The sequence below is a fragment of the Thunnus thynnus genome, chromosome 16 (genome assembly GCF_963924715.1).
Source record: "Thunnus thynnus chromosome 16, fThuThy2.1, whole genome shotgun sequence".
NCBI classification, from domain to species: domain Eukaryota; kingdom Metazoa; phylum Chordata; class Actinopteri; order Scombriformes; family Scombridae; genus Thunnus; species Thunnus thynnus.
Window position 1 is genome coordinate 20,102,222 of NC_089532.1, and position 14,178 is coordinate 20,116,399.

Genomic DNA, 14,178 nt, shown 5'->3' on the forward strand with positions numbered 1-14,178 from the left:
AATCGGAGTGTGGCAGGCCTAGGGTTGCCGTGGCGATACGCGGGGACATTTAGAGGACTCCGATAAACTCTGCCATTTAAAAGGTTATGACAATTAACGCGGCTCTCCGCAAATTACCACTGCCAGACCTTTACCCACGGACGTCTCTCTCTCCCTCTTATCACCCCGCGCCCAGCCTCTCTCTCCCTCTCCTGCTCCTTCTCTCTCTCTCTCTCTTGCCATATGCCCTCCATTTCCGTAGCCTGTCCTCCCTCCATCCCTCGCTCCCTCCCTCTTTCTGTCCGCCCCCTTCCAGCCAACAGCACTTTTATTATCCCGTTAATTAACAGAGTTCTTCACTTAATATTCAAATGGTGACCAATTAATGACATTGAACTTTGGGTGCCCCACCCACCCACACGCCGTGCCCCCTCCGCACACACACACACACACACACACATCTTTCCCTCTACTTTCACCACATGCTTTTCACTCTCTCTCTTCACACGCACTCCTTCCTGCCTTTCATTTCCTCTGTCTCGTCCCCTCAACCTCCCCTCCATCCCACCTCCTCCTCACCAAGGTGAGCTCCAATTTCCGTGTGAGAGTGTGTGTGTGTGTGTGTGTGTGTGTGCGTGCGTGCACGTGAAGGGAAAGGCATGGTGATTGAGGCAGCAGAGCAAGTATACAGCGAGGGGGTAATAAAGCCAGGGGGGCAGGCCGCAGAAAGGCTCCACGGCCTTTTAATTAACCTGGTGTGATTAAAAGCGGGGGTGGTGGAGGGTGGGGGAAAGGGCCTGCTGCTGCAGTCGTTTGGGGCCGGAGGGGTGACAGACAGGAAAAAGGAAATGACACACTGGAAGTAGTGAAAGGGTAAGGACCCAGGTGATGTATGTGAGAACTCGTGGTTTATACAGTTACCTCTAGTGAACGACAAAGAATTATTGACTCAAAGAAAGTGATTTCACACTTACAGCAACTAGAATACAGAATGGGAAGGATAAATAAACTTAATTCATTTTGAGATTGAAAGTTACTTCCTGGCCTTGGAAAACATTCTCACCACAAAGTCCATTTAAAAGCTGTCCTTTAGCTTTCACATCAAGAATGAATTGTCAATCTTAACTTTCCTCAGTGACATTAACAAAATGTCCTTAAAGCGTACAGAAACCTGAGATTTGAATATCTACAATTTCATGACAACTGGGCAACTCCATCAGCTGACGATCATATAATATGATCAAAAGCTCCAGAGCAGCTACTAAATAGACCTTGTTTTGTTAAAATTAATTTCCTTCATGAGAAATGTTTGTTGTACATGCAGACCGTTATATTCTGTGTATAATATTTGTGTATCATCGCTGTCCAGTGAAAACCATGCGTCTTAAAATTAGGTGGTTTTGAATTTTTCATTTTGACTAAAAGACTAAATACTCCTTTATGGACTGAGACGATGCCCCTGCATCTTAAAAAAACACATTTTTAAAAAACCACTGGACTAGCTGAAGCTAAAAAAAGGGCTGTGTGTCTTAGCTTACATTTTGGAGATACATGTTTTTCACACAGGACAGCAATAACCTGCCAGAGTTTCCCAGCAAAATCTTCCAGCGCTCTGAGCATTTCCCTCTGTCAAGCAGCACTGCTTGCTACAGTATGAGTGGAAGACATGCATGCAGCAGTTACCATCAACAGTATTAAAAGCTTGCCCTGCCAGCCTGATAACGCTCATCCTAGTTATTTAGTGGGCACCACATGGTGGACATGTAATATTCTGCTCATGAGCACCAACTAAGCTACATCTAAACCAATGAGTCGGCTTCCTTCCATGTAGGTCCCTGTAAAGTGAGCTTGTCTCCTCCAATCAGCTGAGAGCTCCCGTGTGCCAAAGCACTGCTCCCAAGAGCCTACTCTCGGACAGGAAGAGGAAATAGTTAAGGCCAATAGAGGAAACAAGCGGTGGGATCAGTTTCACAGAGGAGAGTGGAAAGGTGGGTTTTACTACAGAGAGTAAATGTCACAAGGAATGACTTCCTTCTTCAAAGACCACGAGTCAAAACCCGACAACTCTACTACACAACCAAATACCACTCTGTGGCATATTCACCATACAGTTTATATAATACTAAAAGAGGGCTGGGCTCTATTATGTTACATGTAATTACTCTACAAACATAAATTTAACACACTGTTTCTTGGTGGAAAATTAAATAGTGGGTGCTCCATGGAATTGCTGATCAAAGCCGGTACCATGTTCTGACAACGTTATGAGTTTAAGTCTGGCAGCTGGCCAATGTTGCGTTTCACCTCCTTTTCTCTCTCCCCTCAGTCTAACCTGTCACACTCCACTGTATACTACCCAATAAAGCAAACATGCCATAAAAAATAATCTGCAAATTCTTGAAACTACAGCTCTCTCTTGCTTTTTTATGAGGTAGAAAGTATTAAGACAGTAACAAAATATCATGCACTTCATCTGTTATGCATCAAGTGTAATATGGTCAGGAAGAGGATGAAAGGGCACCAATTTTATCCTTTTAAGCGATTTGTCTCACGCTTGGAACTGAAGCCAACAATCAGACCAAATACATTAGGGTCATGATATTTATAGGGTCTGTTGAAAATATATTTCCAGAGAAAGGGGCCCATATTCTATGGCTTCCACATACAGGAAAGCAATTTGACACAGCAACAGTAGTGAGCTTGAGTCGAGAGAATTTGGAGGAAAGTGACATGTTCAAATACAACTATTAAACCCGGTAGTGTATGAGGTCGAAAAGTCTTCTCAATCAATTAAGTTAAAGAATATCTGAGAACTACAACTTACAATCATCAATTTTAAAATATATAGTGTTCTCAAAAACCCGCAGTGCTCAAAAACCACCGGCACAATACGCGCATTTATTTTTTTCTTCTTCTCTGTTGCGATATTATAGTTTTTTTTATTTTTTCGTATCAGCCTTAATGTCTTAGAAATGTCTTTTTAGCCTGTTCTGCTGCTTGCAATCAGATGAGGTCACAGCAGTGCAATAGACTCAAAGAAAGACGGCATTTTCACTTCGATTTGTTACAAAACCAGCTAATAGCGGTCGGTTGCAGAGCAAATTCTGTGTCAAAGGCAGCTGGAATGGTTCCATCAACTGGAGGATGTCCTCTGGCTAGGGTTAATGGGAGTGGAGTGGGGGGAAAGGAACTGCGGAGAGAGCCGGAAGAACAAAATAAAGAACTTTTCAGCTTGGATTTCTCCGAGTAATGCAGGGTCAAAAAACAGGGGTCAAAACCACAATGACATCCTAATCTGGCGTGTGCTTGCAATTGTGTGTATGTGTGTGCGTGTAATCCGTTCCGTGCGGCTCACATCATGTCTCATTTCAGCCCAGAATCACAGACAAAGGTCACCATTTGACCTTTTCACAGCTCAGAATTGCTGCAGCACACTCGGCTGATTAGTGTACACACAGACACACACACACACACGCGCGCACACACACAAAAAAAAAAACTGATACAAAGACGCACACTCACTCACAAAAGAAAAATGAAAGTAATACAGCACTAAGCTGAAAGCACACCAAATCCTCTATTTGTAATCTTGGCCAAGTGTACTACGTAAGTTCAATATCCAAGCATGTTTACTCTTGGATCCGAAATCAAAGAGAAAGACCTTTTTTCTTTGTTATTCAAATTTATTCTGGTATTTTCTAGAATTATTTCTCCTCTAAATTTCTCTCTCACTCAATCGATGGACAATTAACTTTGTCTTAATGCCAATGCACAGCCTTGTTTTTGTTATGTGTAAAATGTCATGTTTTTTAATGATCAATATTGCGTTTATTTCGGCAATTACTTGAACATAAACTGTTGAAATAAAGTCAGCGCTTGGAGCGGGATTTTGCATATGTCACACGGTGTAGCTGAGTGCAAAGTGCACTGACATATATGCAAAAAACCCACCTCTGTTTCAAGGAATAGTAGCCTGTTACATCTCCACTAACACATAGTATATGTTATATCAACCCTGTTATGTTTCACATGAATTAGGCTGCTACTGTACCTGTCCATAGCTGGGTTTCCTGACAAAGCTCATTTCCCATAGAGAGCCAAAAATGTAAAAATGTAATGTAAAAGAACAGGAGGTGAGAGCTTGTTAGTCGGTAGAAAAGACTGGACTTAGTTGGATCTATAGTTTTGATGGCGAGTACACTGGAACAGGGAGGTGTCAACATATTGCCTGCTGTGTTGCTGGGACATAAAACGCTACTGCATAAAGCTCTAACACATAGGAAGGCTTTCTTGATTACAGGCAAGGACAGCGGGATGCAACGTTGATGCAAAGGATAGTGAAGGTATTGTGGCTTTTATGCGCAGTTAACAAGCATGTGTGCTGATTGAAACATTTTCGCTTAAAGTAGCGTGCATGCATAACAATGACAAACAGAAGGAAACCGGCTCCCTGGTCACCACAGCAGTTGGCATAGCAACCAGTGTGAGACCAATCAACACAGGTGAAACAAGGCTTTGGCCAATCAAAATGCTCAGGCAGAACTACCTGGTGTATAAATGTCATCGTGGGTCAATTGCCGTCACATCATCAGCGATGATGAAAACACACCATTACTGTCACAAAATGTCAACCTGGCCATGGATCTCAGCCTCTCCTAGTTAGAGTGAATAATGTTTGTTCAGTAGGCTGCAGAGTCTGTGTGTGTGAGCATGTTAAGTGAGGAAATAAGAGTGTGTGTTTTTTTTTTTTCTGTGTGAGACAAAAGGCATGCTGGCTGAAATGTTCACTCAATATGAAAATTACTATGCTAAGACTAACGATTTCCTTTTTTTGACAACCTGCTTTTGTGTTCACAATGGCTTTTTGCTTGGCTGTTTGTCTTGTTGTGCTCAATATTCAAGGCTGTCTAAAGGAAAGGTTTAACTACATCTCAGTAAATCACAGTATAACTACTTCCACAGACACAACTACATCACTGCCAAATGACATCAACTTATGCAGATGCTAAATAAGTCTGTTCACATTTGTGAACTACTAATGGCCAATACACTGTCTGGGCCAAAAAAAGCATTTGTCCATATGGCATGGTTCTGTTCCTTGCATGAATGTTTCTTTAATTGTTAGAGAAAAGGATTGCAAAAAAGTTTTTTTTACAGAAGGAAATCATTTTGGGCAGGTGCACTAATTTGTGCTGCATTATAGGTAATATTCTGTACAGTTATATCCTGCATGTGTGAGCTGTCAATGTGGAAATCTTTAATGAAACAGTATAGGTAAGTGTTGAAGTGCATCTAGGTAATCCATGTCAATACACCATATTTTATGAACTGCTTATATTGTTTGGATTTTTTTTTTCTTCTGCAAAGTGACCGTAAACGACAAATGTCAAATACATGAAATGTAGTGGAGTAAGAAGTACAACTTTTCAGTCTGAGAAGTAGAGGAATAGAAATACATAGTTGCAGTAGTTTAAGACTGTACTTAAGTACAATACTTGAGAGTAATTCTACTTTGTTACTTTACTTCTCTGCTCCAAACTGCAGTTGTTTTGCAATGCTGTGCATACAGTTTGGATATAGACTAGTGTAGGCTATATTGATGAATTAAAACATGCTTTCATCAGCTGCGATACAGATGTAGCATAATGGCTCAGGGCATTCCTACTTCAATCATCTGTCTTGTCCTACTTGGCTTCATCCTGTCTTCTCCTTACCTTCCCTGTCCTGTCTGATCTATTCTTTCCTGTCTAGTTTCTGCTGTAATCTCTCCCGTCTCATTCTGTTCTTTCTCCCGCTCCATTTTGTTCTGTTCTGTTCTGGTCCAGGCAGGGCTGTTAGCCAGAGTCACTCAGCGCAGGCTGATAGATCTCTCTGGCTGCAGAGTGGATGGGAAACACATGGGCAGCCTTCACTCAACTCAAAAACAACTGCTTGAACCCAGTTTCCCAATGGAAAACTTCTACAGAACATCAGGCTGAAACTTGGCAGGACAAGTCTCAATCCATATGTTTGGAACAGGCCCTTTGTTGTGCTGAGGATTGGGTTTACACTGGCAGGTTTGTGTGCACAGGAAATGTACAGTATGTGTTTATACGCTATGACTGTCCAACCTGTGAGCTTGTATTGCATTCACATGTCCTGTTTCTGTAAAGTGTGTGTGTGTGTGTTTGTGTTGTGACATTCATGCCAATAAAGCGAATTTGACTTTGAAGAACATGAAAATATCCAGAAACACAGAGGTTGAGATTCACCTAAATTACCTCTCATGAATAATGCGACCCGTAGACCAGGCATGTTGGACCAGAGGCACACCACACTATCGTTTACACACACAAACACACACACACACAGTTTATCCCTTAAAATACACTCTCCAATGTCAGCACCACAAGAATATTGAGATACAATCCTTGGAAAAGATTTCAATGAGATACCTTTCCTGCTGATATTCAAAATTTTATTCTTGATGTTATGTCTGATAAGTGACATCTGCATATCTATATCTAACTGATTTATTTATTCATATTTCTATATTGAGTTATGCTAATTATTTCCATTTTTGCTCACGGCATGTAAAGGGGTCTTAATAAGAAATTTAATTTCCAGCATTGGTTACAGCTGAAGCCAGTTTTTTTTTCCACACAGGAAACAGCACAGTGTGCGTCTGGGTCTGAGTGTGATGAGTATATGAGCGTGTGTGTTGGTACCTGTTGCGGCGGTGGTCGTGGCTGTAGGTAGGGCTGGGTTGGGCCTGGAGGGGTCTGCTGAGGGGGGCTGAAATACGGAGGGGTTCCCTGCTGCCCCGTCTGCTGCTGCTGCTGCTGCTGCTGCTGCTGTTGCTGTTGCTGCTGCTGCTGCTGCTGGCTATAGCCCCCCATCCCCTGCTGGCCATACGGCGCCACCTGCTGAAACAACCAATCACACAATGGTTAACGGGGTGACTATTAAGGTCAAGGCTGAGGTTGAAGCAAAACTTTCATTTTCAGTTAAAGGCAATGCAGAGAGGCTGTCAGGTGCAATTAGTAGCCAATCACAGCAGGTGCCAGTTGACGTACTGTAGCAGTCAATCCCATAAAAGTCAGAGAGTCCTCAAAACCCACCATTCTTCTGGAACGATTTAGAAAAACATGAACGACAGCAACCCACATGGGCCTACACAAACGAGCTTTTATCCATTTTCCAATTAATCTGATCGTCCCTCAGCTAAAGCATCTTAATTTAGCTCAGACCAGGCTGACACCCATCTCACAGCAGTCCTCTGCCTAATGAACTCACACTGCGGAGAACTCTAACTTTATGTCCTCTGGCTTGCCAAATGCATCCTCCTCTCTACATTATCTCCGTCTCGGTCAGCTCACAGATGGGATGAGGTGTGTTGGATATTACTGCAAGCCCGTCCCAGGTCGTAACCCTAATGAGGGACACATGGATGAGCCGGGGCATTCCAGAGCAGTACAGTTAAAAACTAACTCGAAAGGCGAAGCCACGCCAAGTGCCGTTGCTGCATTACACGGTGGTTATGAGAGAGAATGTGAACAGGGAGTGTGTGTAACAAGCTGGCACCAATACAAATGTAGTCTTAATCCCTCCTTGTCGTTTGTTATGACTACAGACAGCGCCAGGTGCTTCTCACTCCTCCAAGGATTTCCTATGGAGGCTGGGGTTTTCTCACAGACACGCACATACACACTCACACACACACACACACACACACACACACACACGCACGCACACAAAAGCCAAGTACTAGACAGACTATTAAACAACATTTACGACTGCTGGTGAAGCAATACGACAGCACTTTTCATGTCATATTTTTTTCCCCTTCATGTCACGTTGCTTTTTTTATTCCATCGTTCGCGATGACAGCCAACAGCCCTGCCACAAACTCATTATACATGGCACTAAGGCTGTCATTTGCGGCACGTGCAAAGCTCATAGTTCAGTTTGTCCACCTGCTTTCGCCCCGAGTTAAACTTTGAAATGCCCCTTTAAATCTTCTTTGGCAGTTTTGGCAAAGAGGAAAAAAATCTCACAAACTGAGAGTGATTTATATCTGGAATGACTGTGTTATAGGGGACTCCGGCATGACGTAGTTACTACACTACGGCCTTGTCAGATCAAAAGCAAAGAGCACACATCCAGAGTTTTTACTGTGACTGTTAATAGCAAGAAAACCCACTCATAAAAGCCCTGTTGAAAGTGATGTCTACTCTGGTGTAAAATATAGTGAAATCTGATCTGGTCGTAGAGGGCCAGTGGAGATTAATACATTTGAAACAGTTTTGAAGAGTAACTTTCTTTGAGTGGGTGGTAAAAAAAAAAAAAAAAAAAAAAAAAAAAGAAATCTTCTCTCGATACCGGCAGAAGCTTTTTGATGCTCTGAATAGAGATGATTGGACGATGTAGAATAGTTTTCACTTCAATGGAAATTTGATTAGAAAGGACAGGTTTGTGTGTGTGTGTGTTATGCTCAGAGTGTGAGAGTGTGTCATTAGGCCAATGAGACAGACAGACGGGGTGAGATCAGTCTAGCTGGCAGAGAGGTTAATAGCATGGCCCTGCTCATGCCAACATCACCACTGGATTCATTACTGCAAGCCAGGGCAACACGCACACACACACACACACACATATACTTACATACCAACACACTCAAATGAATGCGCATGAATTCAAGTTGTCTGTGTGTAGGGATTTGTTAAAGTAAGAAAGACAAACAAATGCTCTCTCTTTCTCTCTCTCTCTCTCACACACACACACACACACAACATTAGATGTGGATCAAAGCTGCTCCGATAAAACAGAAGCAACTCTATCCAGTGATCAGTGATGGCAGGCTGGTGTAACACAGTGGGTCTCAACTGGAACACTACTGTTCTGGGATTGGTGAGGATTAGGTCGCCATGGAGATCGAGACCAGACAACCGTGGGTGGGTTCCTTTCTCAGACAAATACAATGACAGGCAGACAGACAGATATGGGCAGACAGTGACGGATAGACAGAGGAATAGATAGATGTAGGCAAGAGACTCAGACAAAACACACAAAAAAGGAGAATGGCTCTTTAGGTTTGTGCCTCCAAAAAAAAAAAAAAAATCTTCTTGGTGCTATAAATAACTGTGTTACAAAGCATGAAAGGCTAATGAATAAATAATAAACTACACTAGTTTCTGTTGTCTTTAAAATTGCTGGTTTCATTTGCTGAGATTTCATATGTGAAAATACACCTGGGACACGGCAACTGTGCTGGAACAAAAAAAAGCTTGAACACACCAATGTTATGTTTGTTGTCTTTCTTTGCTTTCTATGAGGATATGAGGACTGACTGGATGGGTAAAAATAATTGTGTAGAGTTTATTGTATAATGTCATGTTATATTATTCCCTTTCCTAAATTTTCAAGGTCACAAAATCCAGTAACTCTTGCTACAATCTGGGGCCACTGATGAGAAAATTTCCCCTGCACACAGTTTTATTTTTTCACAGATTATAATTAGTATTGTTCAACAAGATGATTTTAACTTCTCTTTCTCGTCTGATCCGAGGAGGTCTATGATTACAGGCTGTTCTTTTTCCATATACCTCCCTCTTCCTCCCCCAGCATCAATATACATTTAAATGCAAACAAAAACATCGCCTTTCCATTACCATACATATGTACTACTATATGTACAAGTGCATGCAACATCGAATCTGTTTGCGCACTTGGTGCTGGTGCATGATCATGAAATGGACCGGAACATAAGACACCTCCTCAAAACATGGGAGGTGACCCTTGATGGGTGACAGAGGGAGGCAGCGGGTGGCTAATAACAAATAATGACCAGCCTACAGTAGATCACTTAACATTACTCTTCCTGCAAAAACTGTCCGATAACAGTTCAAGGAACATTTAGCACACGCAGAACTCCGCAGGTACGTTTTCATAGGAGAATGATACATACGTCTTCTACAGTACAACATGAGGTAGCTGTTATTTTGGTCAAACGTGATTCAGTAGTCCTGAATTTAAGTTTATTTTCTCCGGATTGATCACATCTAGCTCTTTTTCAAGCTGCCTCCAGCTAGTTTGTGATGAACGGCTATCACATGGGACCCTTGAAGAATGTCCATCTTTAGTGTACTCACTCTGACTGATGACAGGCAATCAGGTAAGTAAGCAGAAAAGACAGACACAGAAACAAACAAAAAAAAAGACCGCCAGTCAAATAGGTACAGAGACAGCAGGCAGACTAAAGGTCTAACAAGTGTAAACCTGTCACAGTGGCTTTGGGAAGGAGGAAAGAGTCATTCATATGCAGCTACTGTTTGATCACTGTGGCAGACTGTATGCATGTACTGTACCTACTGAGTACACACCAGCTCACTGAAACCTGATTCTCTTTGACTGAGAAAATGTTCAGTGATAAACAGACTTGCTGTGCTGCTGCTTATACCAATAAAAATAACTGCTGGAAGTAGAAAATAAGACCACCTTTTCCTTCCACTCAGGTGTGTGGAAGCAGACAAAATAACAGTGTGATTTATCCAGAGTGTCTTGGCAGGCACACAGTGTCAAATAAATGTCTAATGAAATGACAACAGATGTGAAGTGCTGTAGGGAGAAATGACGCAGAATAGACATCCTGTGAAGCAAATAATTCACCATAAACTGCAGAAACAGTGTGATGAAAACAAAAGCCTTGGCGGCATATTAAGATACAAAGACACACACACACACACACACACACAAACACACACAAACACTGAGAAGAACTCAATCAAAAATCTATCAAAACAAGAGCCGTGTGAAAAGGCAGACAGTATCTTCCTGCTCTGCAAATGGAGGAAATAAATGGCTATACTAACCCCAATCCAAGGCAGTGGGGTGTGTGTGTGTGTGTGTATGTACGCGCACATGTGTGTGTTCCTCAAATCAGCCGTTTAAAAGCCTTGCACGGAACAAGGCACTGCTTGTAATTCAATTGGGCCAATGAGCAATAGACAGGAATTTTCATAATTCTGTCAAAGTGGCGATACAGGTCGCCCATTTTGAGTGACAGATGGGCTCAGCCAACCAGAGTGCTAAGCAGAGCCAGCCCACTGACCCTAAACACACACACACACATACGCACACACACACTGACAGGCATGACAGGCGCACATACACAGGCACCACATTAGCGAGTTATCATGCTAGATGGCCACTCCAAACCACAGAGGTGCCAGCTTGAAAGAAAGAAAAAGAGATAGAAAGGGTTATAAGTAACAGGAAGTCAAATGAGTTGACAAAAAAAGAGAAACAGAAGAGAAACGACATTAAAGAAGCATGCTACATTCATGGTAAGAGATACCGAGTCAATGGCAAACAAAGATGTTTAGAGAGACAGAGATGGAGAGATAGGCAGGAGGGAGATAGAGGAAGGGTGTTACAGAGTGACGGAGATACTTAAAGGGATGGATAAAGCGATGTCTCACATGATAAAGACAGAGAGAGACAGATAAAGATGGTGGTGTAGACCGAGAGATATGTGAAGAGAAAAGGGGCGAGACAAGTGTAAAAGAGAAGCAGAGGAAGCAAGAGCCTTAGAGGAGAGACGGGGATACTGTGAAATAGTGATGAGGAAGAATAGAGAGAGGAAGAAAGTGTGAAGAGTCAGATTTTTTAAGTGGATCATAAATTAGGCTACTTTTATACTGACATCATTTGAGGAACAAATAGAGGCAGGATAGAGAGGCTGAGAAAAATAAACAGGTACATACTGTACAGACTTGTCCTGTACTACAGATTGACAACTGGAACACCAGATGAAGGTCATTAATTAATGACCGTTAACGAGCTGGTTGGATGGAGCAGCAGCAGTATGGTCCTGATGACCAGAAATGAGAATCATTGGCTGTGTCCCAATTATATTCTGCATAATACTAAGCAGGTTTTGAGCATGTAGTGTGTTCACATTAGAAATCTAAGTAACCTTAAAAGTATGCATACTAAAAAATGGTTGATTATTCAGTGTGATGTTGATGCGCACTATTGTCCCACAATGCAATACACAGAGGAGATCGAGGTGGTACTCAGAGCTGCAAAACATTTAAATACATTGCAGGAGGCTGTGAGACAGCTCCAGAGAGAACTATTTGTTTTTATTAAGTTGCTGTTCAATTGATGTCCAACAGTGTACGTGTCGGATCATTCTTGTTGGTATCAAGTGTTTAGATTTCTTGTATACTGACTAGAAAAAATAGTTAATATAAAGATTAGTATTTAGTACATACCGTATAAAATTAGTATGTAGTTACATGGAGCAGAGGAGGTGGAACCAAATGCAGGAAACAGCAAACAACAGGAAATGAAGAATTAATATTTATTTCAGCACCCGGAAACAGGACTCAGGAATACAGACAGACAAAACTCAACAAAACAGATGATCCGACAAAGACTGAACTGAACAACAGGACTTAAATACAAAATGAACTACTGAGGGAATAGGGAACAGGTGACTAGACAGGAGAACAGGCAAGGAGCTGATTGGCTGGGGGGGTGGGGAGGGGGGACGATGCGAGCAGGGCAGGGCTGACGAGGCTGATGCAGGGCAGGTGTGGAGAGAAAAGGGGACTAGAAGAAAATAACACAATAAAGAGAGGAATGAAAGGACAGTGACAGTAGTATGGATTTAGGGACATACCGATAGATTTACACCTAACTTAATTATAACATACCAGTGATGTCAAGTCATAAGTCTAGTGTGTCTCCAATCAGAAAGTATAGCTTATCACTGAAATCACCTGTTCTGTGTCCCATTTCCATACTACATACAGTAATAATAGTACACAGTATCCTTTGACACCATCATCAGCAAATTAGTTTTATTTTTTTCCAGTTAGTATGTAGTATACAAGTGGGACACAGCACTGTTGTAATCTTTGGCTAGAATGAAAGAATACATAGCTGTTGTCCCTCTATAGCACACGGTTTGACACCCCTGATATACTATACAGCTGTAAATCAACCAAACAGGCAGTTAATAATAATAACAAGAAATAATCCAGTATCTCTGCAATGACTGGAAGGCACATTGATGATAAGGAAGGATAGAAAACACTGTTTGCACTACATATTTATATTCTGCATAGTAACTGATGGTGGGACCATATACCCGCAATGCTAACATTAGCATACATTACACTAAACGACCAGTGTAACGGATTCAAACTGACATTTTTTTATATGTAATCCCCTCCAAATTTCATTAAGCAACTTGGCACCGAGATGAACATATATCAATTTTATCTTACTGCTTTGATTTAATCATACAAGGACAGATATTGATCAAGAACTTGTTGTAGTTAAGTTAGGTGTGTTTGTCCTGTTGGCAGCCATTTCTCTTCTGTATTTTTTGCAAGCAGCAATAAGTCTTCTTCAACATCCCTCTAGCCATTTTGGGTGCGACAATTAAGGATGTAAGGTGATTTAGGGGCAGTGAGAGGCCAAGATGTTGACAGCATATAACTGTAGACTTACATACTGTACCTTCTAAAATGCTTACTGACAGACTACTGCACTTTTAAAATAGAGTTACAGTGACAAAGGTTAATTGCAGCATTGCTGGAAGGATGGGTGTGAATATGCAAAAGCCGGACACATTACATTATTTACATTATTTAGATTTGTAAATAAGAGTGCAAAAATGAAACCTAGATTATTTTCACATTCAGACTCTAGCAGTTCAGTAAATAACAGCGAACTTAAAGGCAGATAATCAAAGGAAATTTCAGCAAGGGAGCACAGCAGGGAAACAGTAAGGTAGAAATGGCAGTGTTGACAGATCTGTCAGTCAAAAGAATAAAAAAGTATACCGCTATCAAAATAACTCTGACAGCTGTGGCAGTTGGCTCATCTTTTTTTTTCTTCTTGAGCTTATTTGCCATATGTGATTGAAGCCTTTTAATTTAAAATGATCCAGCCATAATGTTTTTTAGTTGACCTGCTCCTTCTCTGCTCCTTATTGCTGTATGATCTATCACAACTTACAATCTCTGCCTGTAAAAAAAAAAAAAAAAAGAGAAAAAAAAAAACACTTACAAAGTGACACAAAACCAACAATTACATTTTTTTTTAATTAATTTGAAGGATCCTATAAACGTCCACTACAATGTCTGATTAATTCCTACATTCCTTGCCGATGAAACGTTTCCAGGCTCACTGGATGAAATCAAT

General features: G+C 41.5%; 1 protein-coding gene across 8 annotated transcripts in view; it reads right to left on the reverse strand.

Annotated features, from left to right (window-relative positions):
* Window positions 1-14,178, reverse strand: part of LOC137200397 (AT-rich interactive domain-containing protein 1B-like) — a 208,700-nt gene that overhangs the window by 128,373 nt on the left and 66,149 nt on the right. For 7 of the 8 annotated variants that reach the window (XM_067615182.1, XM_067615183.1, XM_067615181.1 and 4 more), the window contains one exon: window positions 6,687-6,884. In XM_067615182.1, the coding sequence (XP_067471283.1) occupies window positions 6,687-6,884 (198 nt within the window). The remainder of the gene's footprint in view (window positions 1-6,686; window positions 6,885-14,178) is intronic. The other variant, XM_067615178.1, reaches the window with a different exon arrangement.